A 23545-nucleotide genomic window follows, 5' to 3' on the forward strand; every position below is an offset into this window, starting at 1 on the left:
TGGAAGTGAACTTTCACGAGCGCAGTTAGCCGAACTTTTGGGCGAATTCCCACAAACTCGGGTTTTGTGGAATAAATTATGGCTGAGAAATAATAAATTTTAGGAACAAGTTCGCCTGAAGTTCTGCAAACTGCGCTTGTGTGGACGAGGTCTAAGACTTTACTCAATCCCAAGTAATATGGCAATAGTATTCAGGGGCCAGTTCTCTTTTGATGCACTTCCTTAGTGTTTTCAAAGAGTAGTTGCTTCTTGTGGTAAATTTCGGGGCAAATTATAATTTGTCATCATCCCATAAAGTACACCACTAATCGCCAAACGGGTGGTATTTCGTTGAAGGAAGACATTGCAAGGTCACTCATCAGCTCGTTGAGAGATTTTGCTTCAGTATCAGACACGCTAATACTAATGGTGAGTGTAGCAGTGATGGTGATAATAAATCATTCAGTTTCGTTTGCGATCGTAACTATACTCGCTCAGACAATATCACTAGCAGTCCTGCTGCTCCCAAAAGTATGGTCAGACACGTGGATGGCAAGGCGTTGGATTTACCCCTCGAAACTGTAATTGAGTAGTGACCTGTTGTGTGTAGATGGAAAGACCATAGAACCAAAAAGTTTAGAGGTGTCATTCAAATTTTATCGCGGGAGGAACACCCAGAAATATGTCAAAAAGAACTATAATATATCCAATTGGATGAAAAAATTAAATTATCCGAGTTCATAGCTAAAATTGTTCGGGGCAAATGTAACAGGCAGAAAATGAATCAAACCGCTTTCAAATCACTTTTTTAAATAGTTACTTGGTAGCTCTCAGCCACTAGAGTTCAAGTTTTAATTTTTCACTTTTTACTTTAACATCAACCAATCTCCTGAAAAATTTGCCATGGATGGCGACGGATCGTTGGAACACCACCTCATCCTCATCTCAACAGTGAAAGCTGTGCAGAGCAGCTCTCTGAAATTGTGACGGGATGTCAAAAATCTCTTGTGATCGCTGATTTCAGAACTTGCACTGAAGATTCATCTGAAGTAAGTTAAGCTTGGAATGGTCAGGTAACTAAGAACCTTTCATATTGCATCAGAATTCTGGTTGCTTGTCTACTCTTTGATTTTTCTTGCAATCCCATAAATAAACATGGCCAAAAGACTTTTAAACAACCACTGTCAACTTATCATGTCACTCCTCCTTTCCCTACTTAGATAAGTTAAGTAAAAAAATTAAAAGCTACTTATTTCATTGTCAAAATTGTCAGCCTTTTCAACTGCTCTCAAATACTGCCTAGTAGTATTAGTATCAGAGGGTTTCAGAAAATTCAACCCGATAGTTCATTGTTAATCTTATTGTTTATTTGTTTCCAGACTTTAATGGTTGGAGTTGTTTTCAAAACCAAATATTACAAATTAAATAATGAATAAAAAAATTTAGCCTCAGCAATACATATGCGCCGACTGCGGATCTGAGTTAGTAATGTTCAAATTCAAGTTAACTTAAATAAAGTTAAAGTTGAAAATCACTTCGTTGATCATGGGAGGCTTCCCCTTGGAATAGAAATGAGAAACTCTATTATGTATTGAAACATTTTAAATTGTTTCCTTCTCTCTCTCTGTGGGCTGATTATTGAAATTGATAGACAAAGCAATAGACAAAGAGGACAGAAAGGATTTGGAGGGATCCTATTGGTAGAAGCGGGTGGTTGCAATGGACAAAGGAGGTAGGTAATAGACTAACTAACGGTAACCCACGAGAGACCAGACAGTTAGTCTATCATTTTCCCCCTTGGTCTATGAGAACCACCCATTTCAACCAACAGGATTGCTTTGTACCCCCTATGTCTTCTTTGTCTATAGCTTTGTCTATCAATTTCAATAATCGGCCCGCTGAAGAACAATGGCTCTGGGTTTTGATCATTTTAATTAGACTGATTTTAACTAAATTAATTAAAATTTTTCTATAGACTCAATTTGTTGATTCTTTACAATTTTCATTTAACAATTTTATACAATTCAATTGGTCATACAATTTTTTGCGAATTCTCCGACATTATGAGAATGTTTGAGAAGGAAACACAACAATAGGGTTAGAATACAACCAATAAGACAATCCTAGAACTTGTGTAGTTGCAGGGTACTACGAGGCTACTTCAGTCTTCTCATTTGAGCCTATTCTGGATCCGAATTCTGCGGAGAACTCTTGAGACAAATACGTCCAATACCTACAGCGGATTTTATCCCATTTATTTGCTAAGACCTCATACAACTGAAACAAATTAAAAAGAATCATGATTAGAACTGATAACAATTATTTAGATGAAAAAGATTTGAATCTGTTTGGACATAATAGAGCAATGCAAAAAAAAGTAATGTTGTAAGAAAGATAAAGCAAATGGACTCCACGAAAAAATATAATTTAATTCAGTGACGAACATTTCCAAAAGGACAGTTACTCTGACCTCTGTATGCAGAGCCGTTGGTGAACATACCGATCTAAAAATCCTGACCGATATGAAATTCAGTGGAGGTGTTGTCAGATAAGTTGGCATTTGTTTACTTTCCACTTGTAAGCAATCGGTCAACACGTCAATCCTCAATCACTATTGGACAACTGCATCGTGGCCGCTTGCAAACAGAATATAAACGCGTGCCAACTTAGCTGATAACACCTCTGATACCTGCATTATCCAGTGCTTTGTGGTGAGGGCCTGTGCCAAATATAGAAAATGTCAGATAATTGAAAACATGCAGAAGAAGTTAGAAATCACGAGAAAACAATACACATAGAAATAAAAAAGAAACAGCATGAAAAAAAGCTTCCGACACTGATGCGGGATAATCATGGTATTACTGGAAGGTGATTTAGGTTTTCTGATGGGCGGGTGGTTTCAACTTGTATTAATCTAATGTAAGCTATATGCACTTATTTCTCACTTGAAAGTTGATATTAGACAATTTTAACAGGTTTATCGAGAGTTGTGCAAAATTTTGTTACGAATATAACCAACTTGAGTCTTTTAACTTACCTCAGAACACAAACGAACTTTTTCTCCTATATCATCTGATGCATCTGCTTTTTCACAATCTTCTCTAAGTTTGTCTGCCATGAACATGAGCACCTGTGGGGAGCGACATCCACGGCTGTACAACAGTTCGGTCAACTTCTCTACCTCCGTATGGGTTAGTCCTTGACCTTTTTGTGCCAGGGTACTGGGAAACAAAAAGCCAACAATGATACACACTAGGTACAGAAAATTGGCTAAGGCAATGGCAAAAAAAAAGACACTGAGAGAGGCAAATTCTCCAGCAGAGCAGAGGTTTCATTCATCATGAAAGGGGGAGGTTATTGATGGTGAAAATACGAAAATGCACATTGATTGCTGAAATAGAGAGATGTGTACCTCTATTGCAATGTTTGAACATATCTGAGAGAGAGTAAAAAAAAATTACTGAATACCACTAGGACTCCTTGTTCACCACTTAGAATACTAATAAGATTGGCAAACAAAGGCTAATTGATATGATGCTGACAAGAGGGTCAGTTAAAGTTTAATACTGCTCTCATAAAGCAGCTAGAATGCTCAAATGGAAAATTTACCGACTGGAACCTCAGCAAAAAATAAATAAAAAAATCTTCAAAAAACAGAAAAGTTATTCTTTTTTTTGCAAATCAAAAATAAAAATGAAGAAATATGGATTCTCCTAAGGGAGAGAACATCGAGAACATATGGAAAGACTTCCTGGTGAGGCCTGCCATCCATTGGTAGAACATGGGATGACACTGCCTGCAGCAAAACCACTGCAGGGTGGTTAACAAGCCTAATGCACTGACAAGACGGAGATGTGGCCGATTGGACATCAAGCAGATCAACAGGTTTGTCACAATAAAAAATTATTAAAGATATCAGTCTTCAACTGAACAATACCTACCCTCTTAAATAGTTCCAAGCACTTTCATTATTGGTTGCTAGCTTAATTTTGCTGATAGTGTAGTCAATTTCTGCACTAAAAACAGCGTCAGTAAATTCTGATAATGTGTGGATGACGAAGTACCGATGATTCCATGCTGAGTTATTGCGGACATCATCTTCAATCATTTTACTAACGAATGCAATCTCTTCGGCTGTTCCTGAAAATCTATAGAAAAATTAAGATTTAACAAACAAAAATTTCATGGTTAAAAAATAAATGAACAGTGAAATTGATGAGTTGCTGAGCCCAACTCTTATATTTCATCTCCCTGCTTATTGGCATCTAGCACTGACGTAAATAAACAATCTTGTGGGCACTGATAAACTTGCAGAATCATGTAGAATACGATAAAAAAAATATAAAATTTATTAGGAAAGTATATTGGTTCAACGCTAGGGTATATAAAGGTCGTTAGTGTAGAAAGGGGGGGAGGGGTCCAGGGGGAGCCTGGCCCCTATTGGTTGAAATGAGTAGTTGTCGTAGACTGAGGGAAATGATAATGGGCTAGCTACAGGGTCTCTCATGGGTTGTTGTTGATCTATTACTGCCTTCTTACCTCCTTACTACCTACTGCCTTTGTCCATTGCAACCATCTGCTTCCACCAATAGGATCGCTCCATTTTCTCTTTGTCTACTTTGTCTAACGCCTTGTCAGTTAATTACAGTAATTAGACTGCTGACTGCTGATGGACTTAGGCTAATTTTGCTTAAATCTATCTGAATCATAATTCAATTTAGACCCCTTGGACACAAGACTTTTCAATTGTGAGAAAAACTTGAACCTGCTCAAATACCCTGCATAAATACCTACAATGAGATTAAGTATGTTTTCTTTGTAATGGATCCATCAAACTGTAATGTACGACAAATTAAATAGCCACTGAATCAGTCTATTATGACGAAAGCATGGCATATTTTAAAATTGATAACACTTACTTGAAATGCAGCAGTACCCATTGCCTCAGCTGCCATGCATGATAATTTTTACTATCTTGTTTCAGAACCTCTTCAATGAACTCCAGTATATCCATTGGTTCACCGATCCATTCTAAAATTTTCTGACAGTGGTGCCTGCCAAATAAGAGGAGCAAAATCTATCAGAGCACATATTTTATGGCAGATCAAAGAGGTAACTTTAACAAAATGAAAGGTGGCGAGAAGTTCCAAAACGTCAACAGTTCGCCGCAATGTGGCATTTTGGCTTCTTAGAAAAATGTCTGATTTTATGGAAAATTGCCTGATTTCATGGCAAAATGTGTATTGGTTTCCTTGTTTCCTTTTTTTCCTTGGTTTGTTTTGAAGATTTCATGATCACAGGCAAAAAAAAAAAAAAAAAAAAAAACTGAAAGAGATGCACAGCTTTGAAAACTTAAAATGCGATTTTCTCAAAACTTGAAAATGCCTGTTTTTTTTCAAAACTTAAAAATGCCACATTCACTGTTCTTACATACACGGCTTCATATAAACTAACTATGACTAGTGCTTTAAAAGTATGAAATTCTTAGCGACGTCCGTGTGAAGCCAAAAGAGATCCTCAATGCCACTTGTTCTTCAGGCTAGACAGTATCTACCTTCCATTTTCTATTCTCGTGTTTATTACTTTAATAATATGTTCTTCAGGCTAGACAGTATCTACCTTCCATTTTCTAGTCTTGTGTTTATTACTTTAATAATACATGGTAGATACATGTCTAGAGGATAGTTACTGAATATTAATAGACATATTTGCAACAGGCTAAGGAGTGAGTAGGATTTAAAATAACAGCTCACTTACCATACTTGATAAGTTTTGGCATTATCTGGTATCATCATTTTGATGTAATCATATTCTTCTAAAGTATTTGTTCCTAGGTGGCGTAGGATATCTCTCCTGAAAAAAGCAATGATGGAAAATTAATTATTTTTTTTCTAGTGGGAAAGGGGAGGGATCAGTTCTAACTAAGTTCCAAAATAATATCAACTACACTACATAAATTTAAAAAAGGACAAACTGTGAGATATGTGGCAGATGTAAATTCTATTTCAGTTTCATGTGATAAGTGATCCAGATAATGGGCCTGTTGCAAACTTTTGCTAGAGCAAAAATAAGAGTTGCAACTCAAGGAAAATGTCTCAAAAATCATGATGAGCGCATCGGTCAAGTCTGAAATGCACTCCTTACTTTACAATTTGCATAAAAAATTTGCGTTTCTTCGAGCTTCAAAAACGATACCACAGCGTAGGTGAATATTTCGTTAGTGGAGTCATTTGATCCAACCCCTGCTAACAATGATACCACGCAATGTTCAACATAGCCGACGACAATCCGTCAAAACACATGTGACGGGACGATGATTCTAACTTCTAACCACCTGATAACAATCGGCGTGTTTATATTCATATTTTTCTCGGTTGGTAGATATCCGCCTTGATTGACCTCGTGCTCTCCTCAACTTGCGCGCGGAAGCGTCGGCCATGTTGAGGAGAGATTAAATGGAACGACTCCTCTAACAAAATGTTCACCTATGCCGTAGTATCCTTTAGGAAACAGGAAGCTTAAAAAAACGAAAATTTCTTACGTACATGGTGAAGTTAGGAGTGTATTTCAGAGTTTGCCGATGCACTCTCCATGATTTTTGAGACATTATCTGTAAGGAACAACTCTTATTTTTACTCTAGCAAAAGTTTGCAACAGGTCCATTTATGAACTTTTCTATCCGGTAACTGCAAAAAATGGCATTTCGAAGATGTTGCAACAATGTTCATTTTAACAGTGACGTTGTGGCAGTGTTTCCGAAACCACTTTTTGTTGAATGCGCTGATATCTGTTCAGGCAAACTTTGACTGAAAAAAAACATTTGCTATTTAATCTGAGGGCAGCGCAGGAGCAAAACTCAACCTCAAATAATTCCAAGCATTTCTTCATGGCTGAGGAGTGTTCATCAAAATAGGAGAAGAAAATGCATAGCTTGAGTATGTTTTCTTCGAATAAATTCAGTTTCAAAGTGATAGCGATTCTGTAACAGATATATTGTCTCTTGTGCTTTATCACAGTGAACCATGGTAAGTGAGCAAAAATGAAGGTAGGAAACTTTTAAACGACAAAAGACACAAATATTTGAATTTACCTATATTTCCAAGTGGTATAATTAGCAGCATTTATGTTTAAAGCTATTTCTGTTAGTTTTAGAGCTCGTTCTGATAACTCTCCCATTTTTAAAAGGCTGCGTAAATAATCATGGGCATCTTTGACTGAAACAAAAACAGAAACATAAATAATGGTCATTAAAATTAGCGAACTTTGATGAAAGTAGGAGGGGAACTTTAACCTTCCATGTTAAAGTAAAATAGTGTGATTAACTTAACGAATCAATATGAAATCCACTATACAAATATCCTAATTATTAAGTTGTTGCGCAGTGGAATAAGTTTTAGGTAAAAAATGCAATACAAGCTTCTGAAATTTCACTGACACACATTTATGAAATCTGAGACAATTAGCGGGGCATAATTTTCAATGTAGAACTGAATTTTTTTAAGAAATTTTCCATCTCAATTTGGTAAACCAAAAGAGTAGAGTTTCAGATGAAAAAGTATGACCATGCCTTCCAGAAAAAACCCTGGAATCAGCAACCATGTCATTGAAAAATGATCTCTGGCCCCTAAAAACTGGCGAATCGATCTGAAATTGTGTTCTAAGACACAGTAAAGCTCAGAGAGTTCAAAGACTAAATTTACAGAGAAAGATATTAAATTCTTTTTCCAGAAAGCTCCTTAATTTCAAATTAAAAGCAGATAATCTGGTATCACTTACAACTCTCCGAGTAAGCAATACTGGCCACCGGTGCGTGCCCCTCAAACTGAGGAGTTGGTTCGACATCTCTGAACTCTGGACAGTCTCGGATGAGCACGGATTCTTCCGAAAGATCTTCCGTGCTACTGTGATCCCTCAAACCTGAGACTTTGTCATCCATTTCAGTGGCTGCACTCATTGAAGCAAGAGCCTGCAAAAATTTTAGAGAGTGGATACTTGAACAACAATCAGGTAAAGAAAATCAGTAATGCCTGACAGGCTCACTGTTAAGAAAAGAAGGTATCAGAGGCTGAAAATGGTATATCTTTAGCTCTTCCTGTTCCGTTGAAATTTTGATCATTCATTAATCACAGTATTGGGGGGGGGGGGGGGGGGGGCAAAATTTTGATGCCCAAATTTTGGACAGCAGGTGCCATTACATAGAGGGACATGAAAGGTCTGGCTTGAAAACTGTTGATATGTTACTGCTTCTACAATGGAAGGGATGAAATATCTTCAGATGCTGTATTTGTAGATTTTGATCTGCATTTTTCAAAGACAAACATGCAGATCCCTGCTTGCAATTTTAGCACCTTGATTCAGGATCCACCAGAGATCCATGTGATGAGAATCTTGGTAAATGGACGTATTTCTGTCAAACGGAACTATGTGCATTAAGATGTAAGCCCTGAGACCCATCAGAATACGTGTATAACAGGGCTCATGTCATAATGCACATAGTTCCGTTTGGCAGAAATATGTCCAAATGATGTAAATACAGGTAAAATGATTCTGTCCAGATGAATCATTACTCACAAAACTGAGAGCCATTAAGATTGGAAGAAAGAAAAGCTGACATAGAACTGAGGAAATAAAAGAAGAGACAAATGTCAATGCAAGAATGGCATTGTTCAACATCAGTTTGGGGTAACCAATAAGCAAACTGATGATTGATGCACTCAGGTTGATACGACATTTGTCTTAGGGATGTCGATACTTATTATTGATTCTGGTATCGACACTCAGCATTGAAACTGGTAGTAAGCTGACGTATTGATACTAGCTTATAAATAATTTGGAATGCATAAATGCCCATCAACAGCATCAAAATAGTTGAGCCGCAGCCGTGTTCTTAGGTATTCTTAGTAGCAAATTAGACTGCAACTTGCCGTAGATGAGCAAAAAGAAAGGATTGATACCATTGATGCTGGGGTCTGAGGGCCACTACCACTTAGTAGTGTAATCATTCAGTATCAATGCCAAGTATCAATTGAGAGAATCGGTTAAGTATGGACAAACCTAGTTTGTCTCTTCTTTTCTTTCCCCAGTTCTGTCATCCTACATGAAGACAACGCTTGCAAAACAATATCAGCAAACTTGATCTTTTTCTGAAATTTTAAGAAAATTAAGGGACTTTAAAAATCCAGTGACTCACCTGATAGCTCTTTCTAGCAATGCTGAATTCAAAAACTCAAGAGGAAATTTTCAAAGCAAACTGCAAACGTATGGGTCTTGGGCGTAAAGTCTTGTTGTCGACGAGAAATTGATTTACAAATTCCTCTTTTGTTGAGATATTCTCTTCGATGGTCCCTGAAATTTGGTTTCGACGATAGAGTTCACGCTAGTTAACTGACTTTCCTTTAATACTAAATGTACGCAACACTAGATTCTCTTGTCTGAAATAGGATGTATGCTCAATTTAAAACTTTAAGTAAGTTGACAATATAAACATAACCTCAAAATATTCTCAACATGATGGCTGATGGCGTTCGGCCTCGAGGCAACGAACCCTCGAGGGCGCATCAGAACAATGCAAGAAGAAGGATTACGTTTACAGATTACGTCAGGGTTACGTCAATCAGGTGCACAGGTCAGGTGTTCATGTATTTATTTATTCGGTGACGAGGGCAAATGACCAAATGATAAGTTTACGTGTTGTTTGTTTTATATCTACATCGGTCTTCACAGTTTATTTTACTCATTTTTATTAATATTTTTGCAATTTTATTCGGTATTCCTTCGGCGTTGCGTTTGCCTCAACGCTCGTGAATATTTCATTTAATTTGAATCTCATTTTGTGTGTATTTTTTCGTCGGGAAATAGAAGACGACCGTGTCAACTTGGAGGTTCAATGTCGTGTGTTTACTCAGATTTTTTGGTCTCTTCCAGCAATTCAGTGTTTTTCGGTTTTTCCACGGTCAAATTTCCCAATCTAATCCAAGTTCCACGATGATCCTAGAGCCGTCATTCTGTATTCATCTTTGATCCTTCCTTACCTCATACTCCAGGAAGTTCTTGGCTAATCCTACTTATCAAGGTTAAATCTTAATTCAATGTTAATGTTAAAATGCATAGTCGGACTGTGTCTCTTTTTCATGGTTCCTTCATTTTCACACTGAGTCATAAGTGGTCACTCGTTATATGTCACCTCTAAGAGTCCCTAGTGCATTGAGGATCAAAACGGAATGAGGTGGACGCTCAACGTGAGCAGTCATCTGATGTGTAAGTATCATCTATCTATGATATCATCATACTTGATCATGGCTAAAGTGGAGGGGTTACATTGCTCTTTTAGGATGAAGTCATTCTGTACAGCCATATTTCTTTGAGGTGAGGCAGTGGCGTGCCATTTATTGACAAGTCATGACGGCGTTGAATCAGTAGATGACGTTATGAAAGTTGGTAGTCAAGTACTCTCTGGCGCAAGTTAATGCTTTCACAATCAGGTGTTATCATCAATGAAAACATTTGTTCTTCATCCATGCTCTATTATTGAGGACCGTAACTTTGGCCTTAACTGCACCTAAGAATCGGCTCTCAAGGAAGAGCAGGCCCTTTCGTAACCCTGTTGTAATGGAACCGGATAAACTCAGGAGTAGCAATATGAAGTAGAACTTGCGTCAGATAGGTTTGCAGGAACTCATTTTCTGTTCGCAAATGATTGCATTGTTATTGTCAAAAATAGATTCAGGGTTGATTATGAGCAATGCAACCACCATGCGCAAATACATAAATTGGTCTAAGTACTCACAGCACATGATAGTCCAAAGTAAGCAACTATCATCTAACAGAAGTATTCAATCTACTGCGGTCCCAATGAAAAAGTCCCATCAATACAAATCAACCGCTGAAGTATAGTCCCTAGGAAAAGAAGGGACTTTCCACTGGTGAACCAGCAGTGCTCTTCTCATTGGCAGCAATTCTCATCTCACCGTGTTGGTTGTCAAGCCATGTGGTGAGCAATATGCTGAAGAGTATTACAGAATATCTGCTTGTCAGCCTGAAAGTTTGCCAAACACACTAATCAACAGCCAACAGGAAGGTATTTTCATGGGTTAAGCAATAGAGCTACAAATGTATATACTTACGCTTGTTTCCATGAAGCCAGTAAAATTTCTCAATTTGTCCTTAGCTGGACTCGTCATGGGCTGGAAGGAGCAATATTCATGAAAGTCTTTCTGATCGCCGGGGTTGGTAAGTTGATAAAATGTTGGCAAACACTGGGAGAAAAGTCATGTCACCTTTTACAGCCCCCTTTCTGACCTTGTTGCCTTTGTAAAAATCTAGCTGGATATGGTCTTCAGATTATTTTTAACAGTTCTTATAAAAGAGAGGTGCTGAAAGTTCTTCAGAGGAAAAATTAGTCACAATTCAGCCTCAAAATTCCCTCTTTCTCGGAAAATTTCCTCGCTCTGTTGAAAAATCTGAAGTATGCGTTGATGCTAAAAATTTCTCATGAACTCAGCTCTCAGTACCCAAGTTCTCAATTCCTGATGTGAGCGCGAGTAGGGCTCGTATGCTCAAGCATTTTCTGCATGCCTGTTGACAAAAAGCAAAATAGAATCCAAGCTTTGCCTGTAAGTCTACAAATACGTAGAAGACTTATTTGTAAAATGTCTCTGTTCTGTTTTTTGTGTATGTCCTGAAGTTTTCTATAATCCTGTGTATTTTTATGTAGAGGATGGCAAGCAAAACTCGAGTCTTCCATTCGCTCATTCTGGGACTGGTCGTGCTTTCCCTGATCTTCTACTCTGTTTACAACACCTCAGAGCCGATTCAGTTCAACTCATCCGTGTACTATATCAAACAGCGAGATGGTAATTTTTTGTTTTATTTCAGTAGGTAACTTAAAAGTCAAGTGAATGCATAAATGATATTCATCTAATGAAAGCCAAACATTTTTATTTTCATGTAGGGTTTCAGCTATATGTCCTTCCTAGGCTCTGTTGTTATAGGAAGCATTTTAGTTGGGCTTTTAAGAAATTATTTAGAAAAAAAGACAGCCAGCCTCTGCTATCCGTACTATTTGTTAAGTATGGGCTCAAAAAGATAAGAAAAAAGAAGAAAGCAAAATGGACTGTAAATAAAATGTTGTGTATAAGTTACACATTGATCTTAAAATAAAGTGTGTCAAAGAGTTCTCCTAAGATTTTCTTTCAGGTCTGTCAGGCCTTCAGATCTGTCTAAAAAATTTTGAAACGTAATCACATTTATCACATTTTCTGGGCATTTAAGTACTACATATTCTAAGCAAGTTGAAAAACAGCTGAATCTTTCAATTTTGGGGTTAAATTTTACCATTAGTCATCTGCTGAAGTTCACCTTTGGATAATTTTTTTTTTTCACTCACTATTTCTCGCATAATTTAGAATTAGTCCAAAAAACCCTTGTATTTATCAGCCCAAGCATGCATAGATCACTTCATATATTATTTTAAATCACTTATAGATTCAAATGAAAAGGCACCAAACAAATTCCAGAGAACAGGTTTCACCGTGCCTTTTTATCAAAATTCTTCCTGGGACATCATCACCTCAAACTCTAACAAATCGAAAGTTAATGGTGTCAAGTAATTTTCGGTTGCTTTCAAGCTTTTAAATGTAATTTGCATAATCCAGGTTGTTTATTTCCAATTTTTTTCCCCTGTATCTAGAAAATAAATTTTTTACTTTTGATTTTTTTCCCTCTTAGAACGCAGTAACACCTCTAGCTCTGTGTTTAAGCCGATATCATCAGCAATAGTAGGCCCAACGGAGAAACTTAACAACATCACAAATAATAGTGTTAGTAGCTCCAGCGCTGTCGATAAAGCTGCTGTTGAACCAAGCTCTGCAGATAAAGCTGTTCAAGAACTTGTTGATAAAGCTGCGTCAGAACCAGTTGACAAAGCTCCTCCAGAAGTAGTGGACAAGGTTGTACAAGAATTACCTCGTCCTGCTCAGGTATCTATTATTGATTTATATGATTGGTTGATAACTAACTAAGTATCTCTATGGCAGCACTTAAAAATTTCTATACATACTTTAAACAATTCAGTATTATAATTTGAAATTTCAAAATTTTTCTTTCACCATTTTACTTTTCCATGGTCATTCTGTAAACATGTTAGGCCAAAATGCCCATTTACTTTTCTCCTTAAAATATTAAATGGGCATACCAACTCTATCAAATTGGCTTTAGGTTTTTTTTCTCCATGATACTCATTATCAAAGAGAAAGTTCAACTCCCTATTTAACTTCTTTACCTTTGAATTTTTGATAGGAGAAAATGCAGTACTAGTTAAGCACAAAACCGCTCCCGCCTGATTAATTTTCTTCTTTTTTTTTTTTTTTTTTTTTAAAAAAAAAGAAGGATAGCTTGGTACTTTTCTGCCTAGCTTTCAATCCAATTATTAAGTGATCTTGAACCTGAGAAGTATGCTCTGGAGATTAGTAATGGCAGTAAGTTTCAGCACTGTCTGAGAAAACTTCCTTTGAAAAGCATATTTTTTGAAAATTTACTTTTTCAAATTGGCATGTGGAATTGCCTCCCAAAGGTTTGCAAATACAGGTTGCACAGGTGCACAAGGTTGTGTTAATACAGAGAGATTAAAAAATCAAAATCAAATTAAAATGCATTTATCAAATAGCTTAGAGTAATGGTGGTAGTTTGGCTAAGATGTGTCTTATTGTTAGTCTGAGTAAAGCATAGAGTACAATAGAGTCGCAAAGTACTGGATCGCCGATGAAGTCACTTTTCGAGGCTGTTTTGTCCATTTCTCCGGAGACTAGTGTGCGGCGACTAGCGATGACGCATACGCAGAGACTTGCGCTCAGCGCTCCCCACTCCCGACTCGGCTCCGTTCGTCGGCTAGGTCCACACACATTGAACCAGCTAAGTAGGCCGGTAATAAGTCTGAAATTGAGTCCATACATGAATATTATCCAGGAGTAACATACATTAATGGATTCATTATGGCTTTGAATATCTAATTATAGCAAAATTTGCAAAAATTAATATAGATGGAATTAATAAAAGTCGAAAAAACACAAGCAGTTGTTGATTTCTCCATAAGCCACCGTGTTAAAAATGCCGGTTGGTTCACACTGTGTATAAGTCAGAAATTAAATCCCTGTATGAATAAAATCCAGGAGTAACATACATGAATGGATTCATTATGGCTTTGACCATCTATTTTAAGCAAAATTTGCACAAATTTATATCGATTGACTTAAAAAATGTCGAAAAAACACAAGCATTTGTTGCTTTTCCTGTAAGCCGCCTGATAAGAAATGCTGGTCGGTTCACACTTGGTTTAAGTCTCAATTTACGTCCCTTTTGGAATATTATTCAAGAGTATGATACATTAATGGATTCACTATGGCTTTAACTACCTGTTTGCAGCAAAATTTGCAAAAATTAATGATGATTGAATTAAAAATGTCGAAAAAACACAAGCAGTTCTTGATTTCTCCATAAGCCACAATGGTGATAAGTGCCGTTGGGTTCACACTTTTCGGAGCACAAGCGGCTCGGAAAGGCCCGTTAATGGATTGACTTCATCCGCACTCCAGTACATTGCGACTCTATTGTACTCTATGGAGTAAAGAGAGTATGTCAAGGATTGGAGGAGATGCTTCTATTTTATATTGCAGTTATATTTTTCGCAAAGAGCAGAAATAGTAGAGGAGTAAATTTTGTTGACTAAAAATCGAGCTACATTTATGAAAAAAATAAAATAATGTTTTCTGCTGTGGGACAGTGGAAAAGAGAACGTTCAAAAATGAGGAAAGTGAACTTGTATTTCATTAAGCGCCTATACAATATTTGGAACATAAGCATTTCAGCAAACGCAATCATTTGAATTCAATTAATTTATTTTTCGCTCAGTTTTCTAATTCAGATTAATCTGATACTGAGTCTGCACATTAGCTCATTTGAACCCAAGAAATTCATCACCCTTCAAACACCTGAAAATTTTCCATTCTGTGTAAATCCTCTATTACCGTGTCTAAGTTCTCACGTAAGAAATTTTTCTGCAGGTTGTGCAAGTGATTCCACCGAGGAAGGCCAACTCAGATGGAGGGAAAAATCTTGCGAAAGGTGTCTTGACAAGCCGTCTGTACGATGCTGGACATGACATCCCAAACATAGAGCTGTGTCCTGACTTAGGTGCCTCTTTACAATTTTTAGTTTTAATTATGTCTGCTCCCACACATGCTGAAGCCCGAATGGCCATCAGGCAGACTTGGGGTCACTACGCTCAGCGGAAAGACATTGGGATGAGTTTTGTTTTAGGCCGGGCAAAAACGCCCGAGCTAACTTCTTCCATACAGTCGGAGTCTGATTTGTATGGGGATATCATCGGGTCTAGGTTCATGGACTCGTATGACAATCTCACTCTTAAAACCACCTCTATGATGGAATGGGTAGATAGCTACTGTCCAAAAGTGAAATTCATTTTGAAGACTGATGATGATATGTTCATAAACATTCCTAAATTAATTAGTTTTGTCGAAGCACGGAGTAAATTCAAGCGAACAATTTTTGGGAGGTTAGCAAAGAAATGGCGACCCATAAGAAAAGTATCGAGTAAATATTATGTATCCACGCAGCAGTATGCACCTCCCGTCTTCCCAGACTTCACAACAGGGCCAGCATATTTATTAACGGGTGATATTGTTCATGAATTGTATGTGAAAGCTTTAAATATGACATATCTTAAATTAGAGGACGTTTTCACCACAGGCGTTGTTGCTCAAGCGATCAAAGTGAAACGAGTCCATGCAAATGAGTTCCTCAACAAAAGAATAGCATTTAGTATGTGTAACTTAAAAAAGTCTATTAGTATACATATGGTCAAGTATCATGAGCAATTCGATTTGTGGAAGAAGCTTCTTGATGGCCGCCAGAAGTGTGGATGAGTCACACAGAGAATAGCCAACAAGAATATCAAACGATCAACATGAGGTCATGATGTGTGTTGTGTAGCCACTTTTAACGGCACCATTTCATGTCCCATTCCTTTTATTGTCTGTGATTTTGTTTCGGGCGTAACCCGTGTCTCTTTGGGTATCGATTTTCTTAAGTGGGCTGCTCCGAAGGGACGGAGTAAAAAATACACCCAAATTCTACCAAATTGAATCTCTTTAAGGCAAGGGTGTGCCTTTCTTTAATCCTAATTTGTAAATCACCTCTCAGAAGTTCATTCAGATGTAAATTTTCTTAAATTTTAATCTTAACAGGTTGTTCATCACTCATTGTTATCAAGCACATATCTGTCCTTTCAGATTGGTTAAAAGATACAAGAGGCATACATAACGTTCTCTACTAGTAGATGAACTATTAAAGCACGACAACAAGAGTCTGCTCAACAAAATCTCTGATTCTTAGTGTACTTTCTGATACACCATACAGTAATTATCTACTAGTGTTGTCCCTTGGTTTTCCATCTTCCAGAAGTGAAGAAAATTCTGTCTCAGAAAAACCAGGATTTTCATCAAATTTAAATCATTCAAGTTTTAATAATATGCATTTGAAAGGTATGAAATTTGTAAACGACAAACAATGAACAACAAAATAGTTGCACCCTTGCCTTGAATGCTCTTCTTTTCTTTCCAAGAGACTTAGTGTATAAATTATGTTTTAAGATTTATGATTTACAAGTAGGTTTCGTCAATGAAAGTTTTAGGTCTGATAACGTGTATTTGAAGAATATTTAGGATTTATACAATTTTAAAGGCTGATTCAAAATTAGCCTCTGTTTCTATTTGAAGCGGTCATTTGGGTGCTAAATTAAGAGAGATCGAACAAAGTTTAGTTGAACTTTTAATTCAAAGGTGTGTAGGCTTTTTTGTTTTTTAAATAATTTTGCCATTTTAAAAAATTGAATCTTTTCTTTTTGGTATTGTTTGGCGGGTAAGTGAATTTTTTTTGCACAAAAAACATACCGTTGCACGAAGCACAAAAAAAAGACATTCGTATATTTATCTTATATTTTAGCTCTGGAATTGGTTGCAGAACTCTCGTAAGTTTGATTGTTGACTCAACCTCTGATTGTTCCTATGAATAAGTTAGTTTATGCAAAGAATCATATCTATAGAATTTGAGGAATGATTTCTCCAAGGTTTAAGCTTCAGTTCTGTAGTCCATATTGAATGACTGCCATGATTGATGAAATGAATTATTGGTATGATCCAGTATTATACAAAAAGATCTTGAACTTATTACATTATGGGAAACGTGCAATATATTATATCAACAAACTAAGAAAATCTAATATTTGATGACTCTTTAAATTTAGTTCTAACATTATTATCGCATAATAACTGTTTTTAGATAAATTTTTTTTTTTTTTTTTTTTTTTTTTTTTTTTTTTTTGGATCTGGCCTTTACATTTAAAATAAAGAAAGAATATTAGATTTGCTTGTCATGAAGGTAATAGGTTAGATTTAGTTTTTATTACGTTCATACAGCCACTGCAACTCAAATTAAATAGCACTCAAAATTTGAAGGTCATTCCTTATAAATATTGAAATTGTGAGACTGTAAAATAAGAATAGCAATGCTTTCTATGAAACGTAAAGTGTGCTCTGCAAGTATGCGTTTCCTGTGGATGCCACCTTATTTATTTAAATGATCAAAGTATAATTAAAAAATCACAAGTAAAAAGCACAGAGTACAATAGAGTCGCAATGTACTGGAGCGCTGATGAAGTCAATCCATGAATGGGCCATTCCGAACCTCTTGTTCGACGGAAAGTGGGAACCATCTGGGAACCGTTCGGCATTTTTTAACCTGAGTGGTTTTTGGGATTTATTCATTTGAATCAATCATTATTTCGGCGAATTTTGGCAAATTGTGTTCACCGAAGACATAAAAAATTCAAAAATGTACAAAGGTTTTTATGAAATAAATTTTATACCTGTAATTTCTGAGCGAAGACTGGAGCTGGGACCCGCATACGGCATTGCCAGTCGCCGCACACTAGTCTCAGGAGTACTGGACAAAACAGCCTCAAAAAGTGACTTCTTCGGCGCTCCAGAACATTGCGACTCTATTGTACTCTATGGTAAAAAAGTACCAATTTGGTATTTTTTTAAAGGTTTGTAAAGAGCCACAAGTTGTTAACCCTCTGTGTTTTGTAGATGATGATGAACGGTATAAGAACTATAAGTTGCCTAATCCTACGTTCCGCCAGTGGTGGGTCTCGAACCTCACCAGGAGCAGAATTTAAATTAAGACAAATATTTTTAGTAAGTCTGTGGTTTCCATGGTTTCTTCTGGGACTTAATTGTTTTCGGGGTTTTTTTTCCAAATTCTGTAGGATGTGTCTAGATTAAACCCTAGGCATCTTTCAAGTGAGCTTCAATGAAAATTTCAGCCCTGTACCCTTTTATTTCAAAAAATCCCTTGCTCAGGTTATTTTCAGGTTTGGAGGCTAGGATGAAAAAAACCCACCCCCTGCCTGCTTATTGAAGTGACTGAAAAATATCATCGTCCTCTTTATTCATCACCAGTGATATTGGCCTGTCACTCAATACTTTTTCAAACTATTTCATCTGAAGTAAATCAAGTAAAGTGAAATTTCTCAGTAGAAATATAACAGCTCAAGCTTAACTTTTAATGATACTGATGAAAGTGTGAAATATAGGCATTAAATGTAGACAACGAATGATTCTCTGGTAAAAATCAGCAATAATGGACCATTTGATTTGTCCAGTTCCTCAAGTGTCCTTTTTTTTCTAGGGTTAATGGCTTGTTCATAGGGGCACCATTATGCAGCCTCTGAAAGAATTTACGTCGAAGAATGTTTTTAATATTAAATTTTGCAAGAGATTCTTTTCCATTCTGATAGGTCTAAAATCAAATGAAATGTGTAATGCATGTTACTTGTTATGATTACTTCTTTCCCTAAAAATTTTTTTACAAGTCGCATCTAGAGGTGTACCTTTTTCAAGAAGTAATCTTATCATTCTTTTTACTTTACAACTTGCAATAAATTTCATTAATTTCTGTTCAATTCGCTCAAATGATAGCAAATTAAACGAAGGAAGAAACGGGTCCATGATTGTTGTAGAATTTCACTTTTATTCTGAATTTTTGACGTTTCATCAGCGCCCTAGAATCGGTGCTTTCTTTCAATATTTTTACTATTACCAGACTCTGTAGCTTTTAGTATTTCACACGTCAATGGTGAAACTCCCAAATGACGTATCTTGGTTTGAGACGTTGCAAACTGCCTGTCATACTTTATTTTTTAAATAGGAAACTACTCAACATTAATTCTCAAAGACCTCTGTGATGTTTTTCTCTGTTCAAAGAGAATTCTGTGGAAACTTCATGGTTTGTTCAAAATGTGCCCAATTTACTTATGAATTGTAATAGTCGTGCCTGGTCTTTTGCAAAAAAATTCTCCTATTGGATTTCTTTGTTCAATTTTTTGGTCACCATGTGTTATTGACATGTAAAATGCCTAATATGATGGTCATTCCATTCTCTGAAAATGATGGGGGCCCATCAAAAGTTATTCTGGAATTAATAGGGGTTTTCAAATTTCTCTCTAGTCCTATAAAGTGTACTCATATTTCAGTATTTACAATATCATGAATTCTTCTGCAACTCCTTTTTAAATAGTTCATGCCTTTTGTCAAGGGCAACATTCTCAGCTTTTTTGTGCGGTGTTTAGTTGTTATTTAATGTCTGCAAGTTATCAATAAAAAGATTTAGAATGGGCTAATTACTCTAGTCACGGAATCGTGTTTTCATGGTTTAAGCCCATAGATCAGCAAAAGATAAGATCTGGCTAAATGCCAAGTTTTCACGTGTAATTGGAACGGAGATATCGCCTATCTTTAAAGATGGTGTATGACATCATCAGTTAGATTTCACGTGAGCCTAAAATTTCAAATTCTTATTATTAGTAAAATTTACTCAGCTCCTTCTTTATTTCGTCTGTTTTGCATCCAATGCAAATGTGTGCATTTTCAATTAATGCAACCAAGATGGAAGGAACCGTGGTATGCGCTACTGTGGTGGATGAAGTCAAATGCCATGTTTCTTGAAGCACGGTATCTCCGTTAATATTGAACGAAGGAACTAGGCGTTCGAAAGTATCTTACTACTCTTTGCTTACCTATAACTTGAAATCATCAAAATACGATTTCGTGACCAGCGCAATAGACCCATTTTGATATATTTGCAAGGTTTACCTCCTCCACGTATATTTACTAAAGTGAAGATAAGAAATTAAGAAAGAACTGTGTTTTATGCTCCTTATGCAGAAACCAAAAACCATGAATCTCAAAAAAATAAATGCACCTCTTATGATTGTTTAGCCCTTGAGATCTTTAGAATAAGATCGAAATGAATCAATTTTATAAACCACTTTGTGTTATCAGTATCTCTTGCTTGTTTTCCTGCAAATTGCATCTAAAAATTGAGTTTTTTTAGTGACGGATCAAAAAATGTATGTTTTATTTTATAGACCACTTTGAGTTATCAGTATCTCTTGCTTGCTTTCCTGCAAATCGCATCTAAAAATTGAGTTTTTTAGTGACCGATTCAAAAATGTATGTTTTTGAATGAGTGCATTATACCTCCTCAACTCTTCTCTTCCCACTTTGTACTGTATTTCATCCTTAAATTTCTCAGGGGATCAGGTTCTTTCCATTTCCAATGCTAATCGTATTTGATACGTACTAAATAGAGTACAGAAGACTGTCGGCTCAGTTTGTTAAAGTGAAATGCTGGACCATATAGATTTAAATTGATGCGCATGATAGTGACAGGGGTATCATTTCTACAGGACAGGGAGTAATATCCCTATTTTGATTACAGCCTTCTCTTAGGGCAGTTTTGATGACCTCTCAAGTAAATATTACTGCTGTTAATACACACACAAACATTACACTTCAACTGCTATTAGCAGGAAAATGAACAAAAATGCAGATTTTCCCCCTTTTAATTTCTCGATGAGATCCCGTCCATTGTCCTTGTTCCTGATGTAATTATTCACATTGTATACTCAATCATAATCTCTATAGTCTCGTCTCATACCCAGTTCTACAAAATAATACTCTGAATGATCAGAACTAATAGTGTAGTCTTTTACAGCATCACTGCTTTTCTTACTTTTATATGCTTGTCTTTTTTTTTTCTTTCTCTCTTTCTGCATGTTCACTTTGAACAAGATTCAAGCTTACCTGAGAAGTATTATGGATTATATATCTGACTAATTGTAAGTATGTTCCTCATTTTTAAAGAACAAACAGCTCAATATTCAGCGATCAACCTGCACTTGTTGTTCTCATTATATGTAGAAGAACCCCTTAGTTTGAGATCTTAAACAAGTAGGTAAAATTAGAGAAGCTGGATTAAATTATCTGAAGACATGATTTTTTCCTAAATAATCACCATAATCACGATCATTCAAGCGCTGTTTGTTTTTAATTACACATTCAGCTCTGAGCTCTCCCTCATCAATTTGAAAGTAATCTCAACCACAATCTCAATTTTTATAAGTATCTTGATTACTTCATATTTTTATTTTTGTGCTCTTATTATCAATCAGTATTTGAACAATTTTGAGGGAGGCATCTGATTTTAGTTCTATCTCTGATAAACTCAGAAATCTGATTTTCCTAGCTCCAATTTGGAAGGCTCCCCCAAATTTTGCTACGTTTAAAAATGTTCAATCACTCACAAGCTTAGTTTAGCCTGATAGTTAATTATTTTAAAATACCAGACTAAGTCTCACAGCTAAGGAGCTGTAGGTGTTGCAGTAAGTACCTACATCCAAAGCCAGTTTGATAGGTTCAAGTTGAAAATCGGAATTCAAAAGATCAATTGAGACGGATTCAGTTGCAAGGAGCACTTAATTGCCTAATTTTCTCTGAAGCTCCATTTTTCAAACAGAAAACTAAGCGACACTGAAATTCAAAATCCTCCACAATTTAGGATAAATTCACTGAAAGTTTAAAGGCCTTACATAGTTTAGTTCTCTGTTAAAAAGAAAAAAAAAACTTGAGAAAAATTAGACAATGTGGAAGGCGTTCAGGCTAACTCCGAACACATACATGATTTTATTAATGATAAATTTGAAGTTACGCGTTAAATTATATCCTGAAGAGGGAAGGGGCTAGACCCTCCAAAAGTTGTGAGTTTTTACTTTCGATTCCGATTTTATTTAAAATTGAAGTGAGTCTTATATACTCTAGAAACCATTGTACACAGTGAAAAATGCTGAATTCACTTTGAATTCATGATAAAATGAAAAATTCTCTCATGCTTTGATACTGTATCAAGAGTATTTATTGGTAACGGTATAATTTTAATCAAAGTCTCATCGTATCAAATTAGTTACCTGTCTGTTTTTTTAGTTACTTAATATTTACTTAAAGAGATCAAAAGTCATGGCAGACTGACAAGATGCTTTATTGTGTGACATGGTGTGTATGAGTAGAATAATTAGCATTATTGCAAATTTAATCTGTAAAGGAGGTACTTTTTAGTTACTTAACTCTCCCATGTTTGATTCATAAAACCATTATAATTATCAGCTATACTATTTCTTTTATACTAAAGTTCTTCTCCAGCAACAAGTTATGACTTCAACTTCATAAATTACCTTGACTTGCGCAGCTGGCCATTACAAACGCCAGCTTCAATTTGTGCTTGGAGAAAAACCTCTAGTTTGAGCACGCACTCCACAAACAAATTAATGAACAAATAATGAGAGAAGTCACCTTTTTAATTTAAATTTGTATTAACACCTGAGTCTCTCTTCTATCATAATCATGTATGGTTTTGTTACTTTGTTAATTTACGCAGTACAAACTTTTACAGGATCCAGTGCTAACATCTCAATTGATTAAGAATTCTAGTTTCTACTTAATTGTATGCAACTATATTTTATAAGGTATGTGCAGGGCGTTTTGAGAAAAACCTTATAGCCACACAATTCTTTCCTCTTTCACATAAGGTTTTCAATGAGTAGATAGAGGCTTAAAAAATTTCGAAATTTCACAAACAAGATGGAATTAGAAGCACAGCTTTGTTTTTTATGGTTTTGGATTTATCTCTCTTTAAGTATTGACTCAGTTTTTGTGTATCATTGAATAATCTGTATTTCGCTTAGTTAAGACAAATATTGCCATTTACTGTTCTATAATAGCCTTTGTTTAATCTATCTATTTATTTATTTATTTTATTTATTATCTATTCTCTGTTTTAAAACTGTAATTCACACCATGAATTGGAAAAACTCATGTATAATGCAGCACTCCTCTTGGAAATTATTGAATGGTGAAAGCTGCAAAAAATTTTGAATTTACATGTTTTTATCTTTATCTGGACTTATTCTTATGTAGAGCAATTTTTATTTAGAGTTCAATCGTTCTCAGAGCTCGTAATCATATTAATTTTCTGTGCATAATAAAATCAAAACAATTCTAAAGCATTTGTATGTTTTATGAAGTTGCAAGTTTTTTGTGTCCAGATTGATAATAATAATAATAATAATAAACCTTCCTAATTTGCATAAAAAATGTTA

At 35.9% G+C, this 23545-nt stretch overlaps 2 protein-coding genes across 2 annotated transcripts; one reads left to right on the forward strand and one right to left on the reverse strand.

Annotated features, from left to right (window-relative positions):
- Window positions 1-1514: 1514 nt before the first annotated feature.
- On the reverse strand, window positions 1515-9471 carry Fnta (farnesyl transferase alpha). Its single transcript, XM_019061007.2, has 8 exons — window positions 9170-9471; window positions 7756-7945; window positions 7070-7193; window positions 5737-5832; window positions 4899-5033; window positions 3921-4127; window positions 3017-3200; window positions 1515-2256 (listed from the first exon to the last, which is right to left on the reverse strand). The coding sequence occupies exons 2-8, from the start codon at window positions 7931-7933 to the stop codon at window positions 2128-2130; spliced, it is 1053 nt and encodes a 350-aa protein (XP_018916552.2). The 5' UTR covers window positions 7934-7945; window positions 9170-9471; the 3' UTR covers window positions 1515-2127.
- A 175-nt stretch (window positions 9472-9646) lies between these two features.
- On the forward strand, window positions 9647-23517 carry LOC109043675 (beta-1,3-galactosyltransferase 5). Its single transcript, XM_072301373.1, has 4 exons — window positions 9647-10236; window positions 11693-11831; window positions 12706-12956; window positions 15036-23517. Exons 2-4 carry the CDS (start codon window positions 11696-11698, stop codon window positions 15915-15917), a joined length of 1269 nt encoding a protein of 422 aa, XP_072157474.1. The 5' UTR covers window positions 9647-10236; window positions 11693-11695; the 3' UTR covers window positions 15918-23517.
- Window positions 23518-23545: the final 28 nt, after the last annotated feature.

This window comes from Bemisia tabaci, chromosome 6 (assembly GCF_918797505.1).
Source record: "Bemisia tabaci chromosome 6, PGI_BMITA_v3".
NCBI classification, from domain to species: domain Eukaryota; kingdom Metazoa; phylum Arthropoda; class Insecta; order Hemiptera; family Aleyrodidae; genus Bemisia; species Bemisia tabaci.

Excerpts from the sequence above, each read along its gene's own strand:
- Fnta (XM_019061007.2), bottom strand. The coding sequence starts at position 7,933 with ATGAGTGCAGCCACTGAAATGGATGACAAAGTCTCAGGTTTGAGGGAT. Across the intron at positions 7,194-7,755 it reads TATTGCTTACTCGGAGAGTT|TCAAAGATGCCCATGATTAT; the intron begins GTAAGTGATACC and ends TTTTTGTTTCAG. Across the intron at positions 3,201-3,920 it reads GCTTGGAACTATTTAAGAGG|TACCCTGGCACAAAAAGGTC; the intron begins GTAGGTATTGTT and ends TTTGTTTCCCAG.
- LOC109043675 (XM_072301373.1), top strand. The coding sequence starts at position 11,696 with ATGGCAAGCAAAACTCGAGTCTTCCATTCGCTCATTCTGGGACTGGTC. Across the intron at positions 11,832-12,705 it reads CTATATCAAACAGCGAGATG|AACGCAGTAACACCTCTAGC; the intron begins GTAATTTTTTGT and ends TTTCCCTCTTAG. Across the intron at positions 12,957-15,035 it reads AATTACCTCGTCCTGCTCAG|GTTGTGCAAGTGATTCCACC; the intron begins GTATCTATTATT and ends ATTTTTCTGCAG.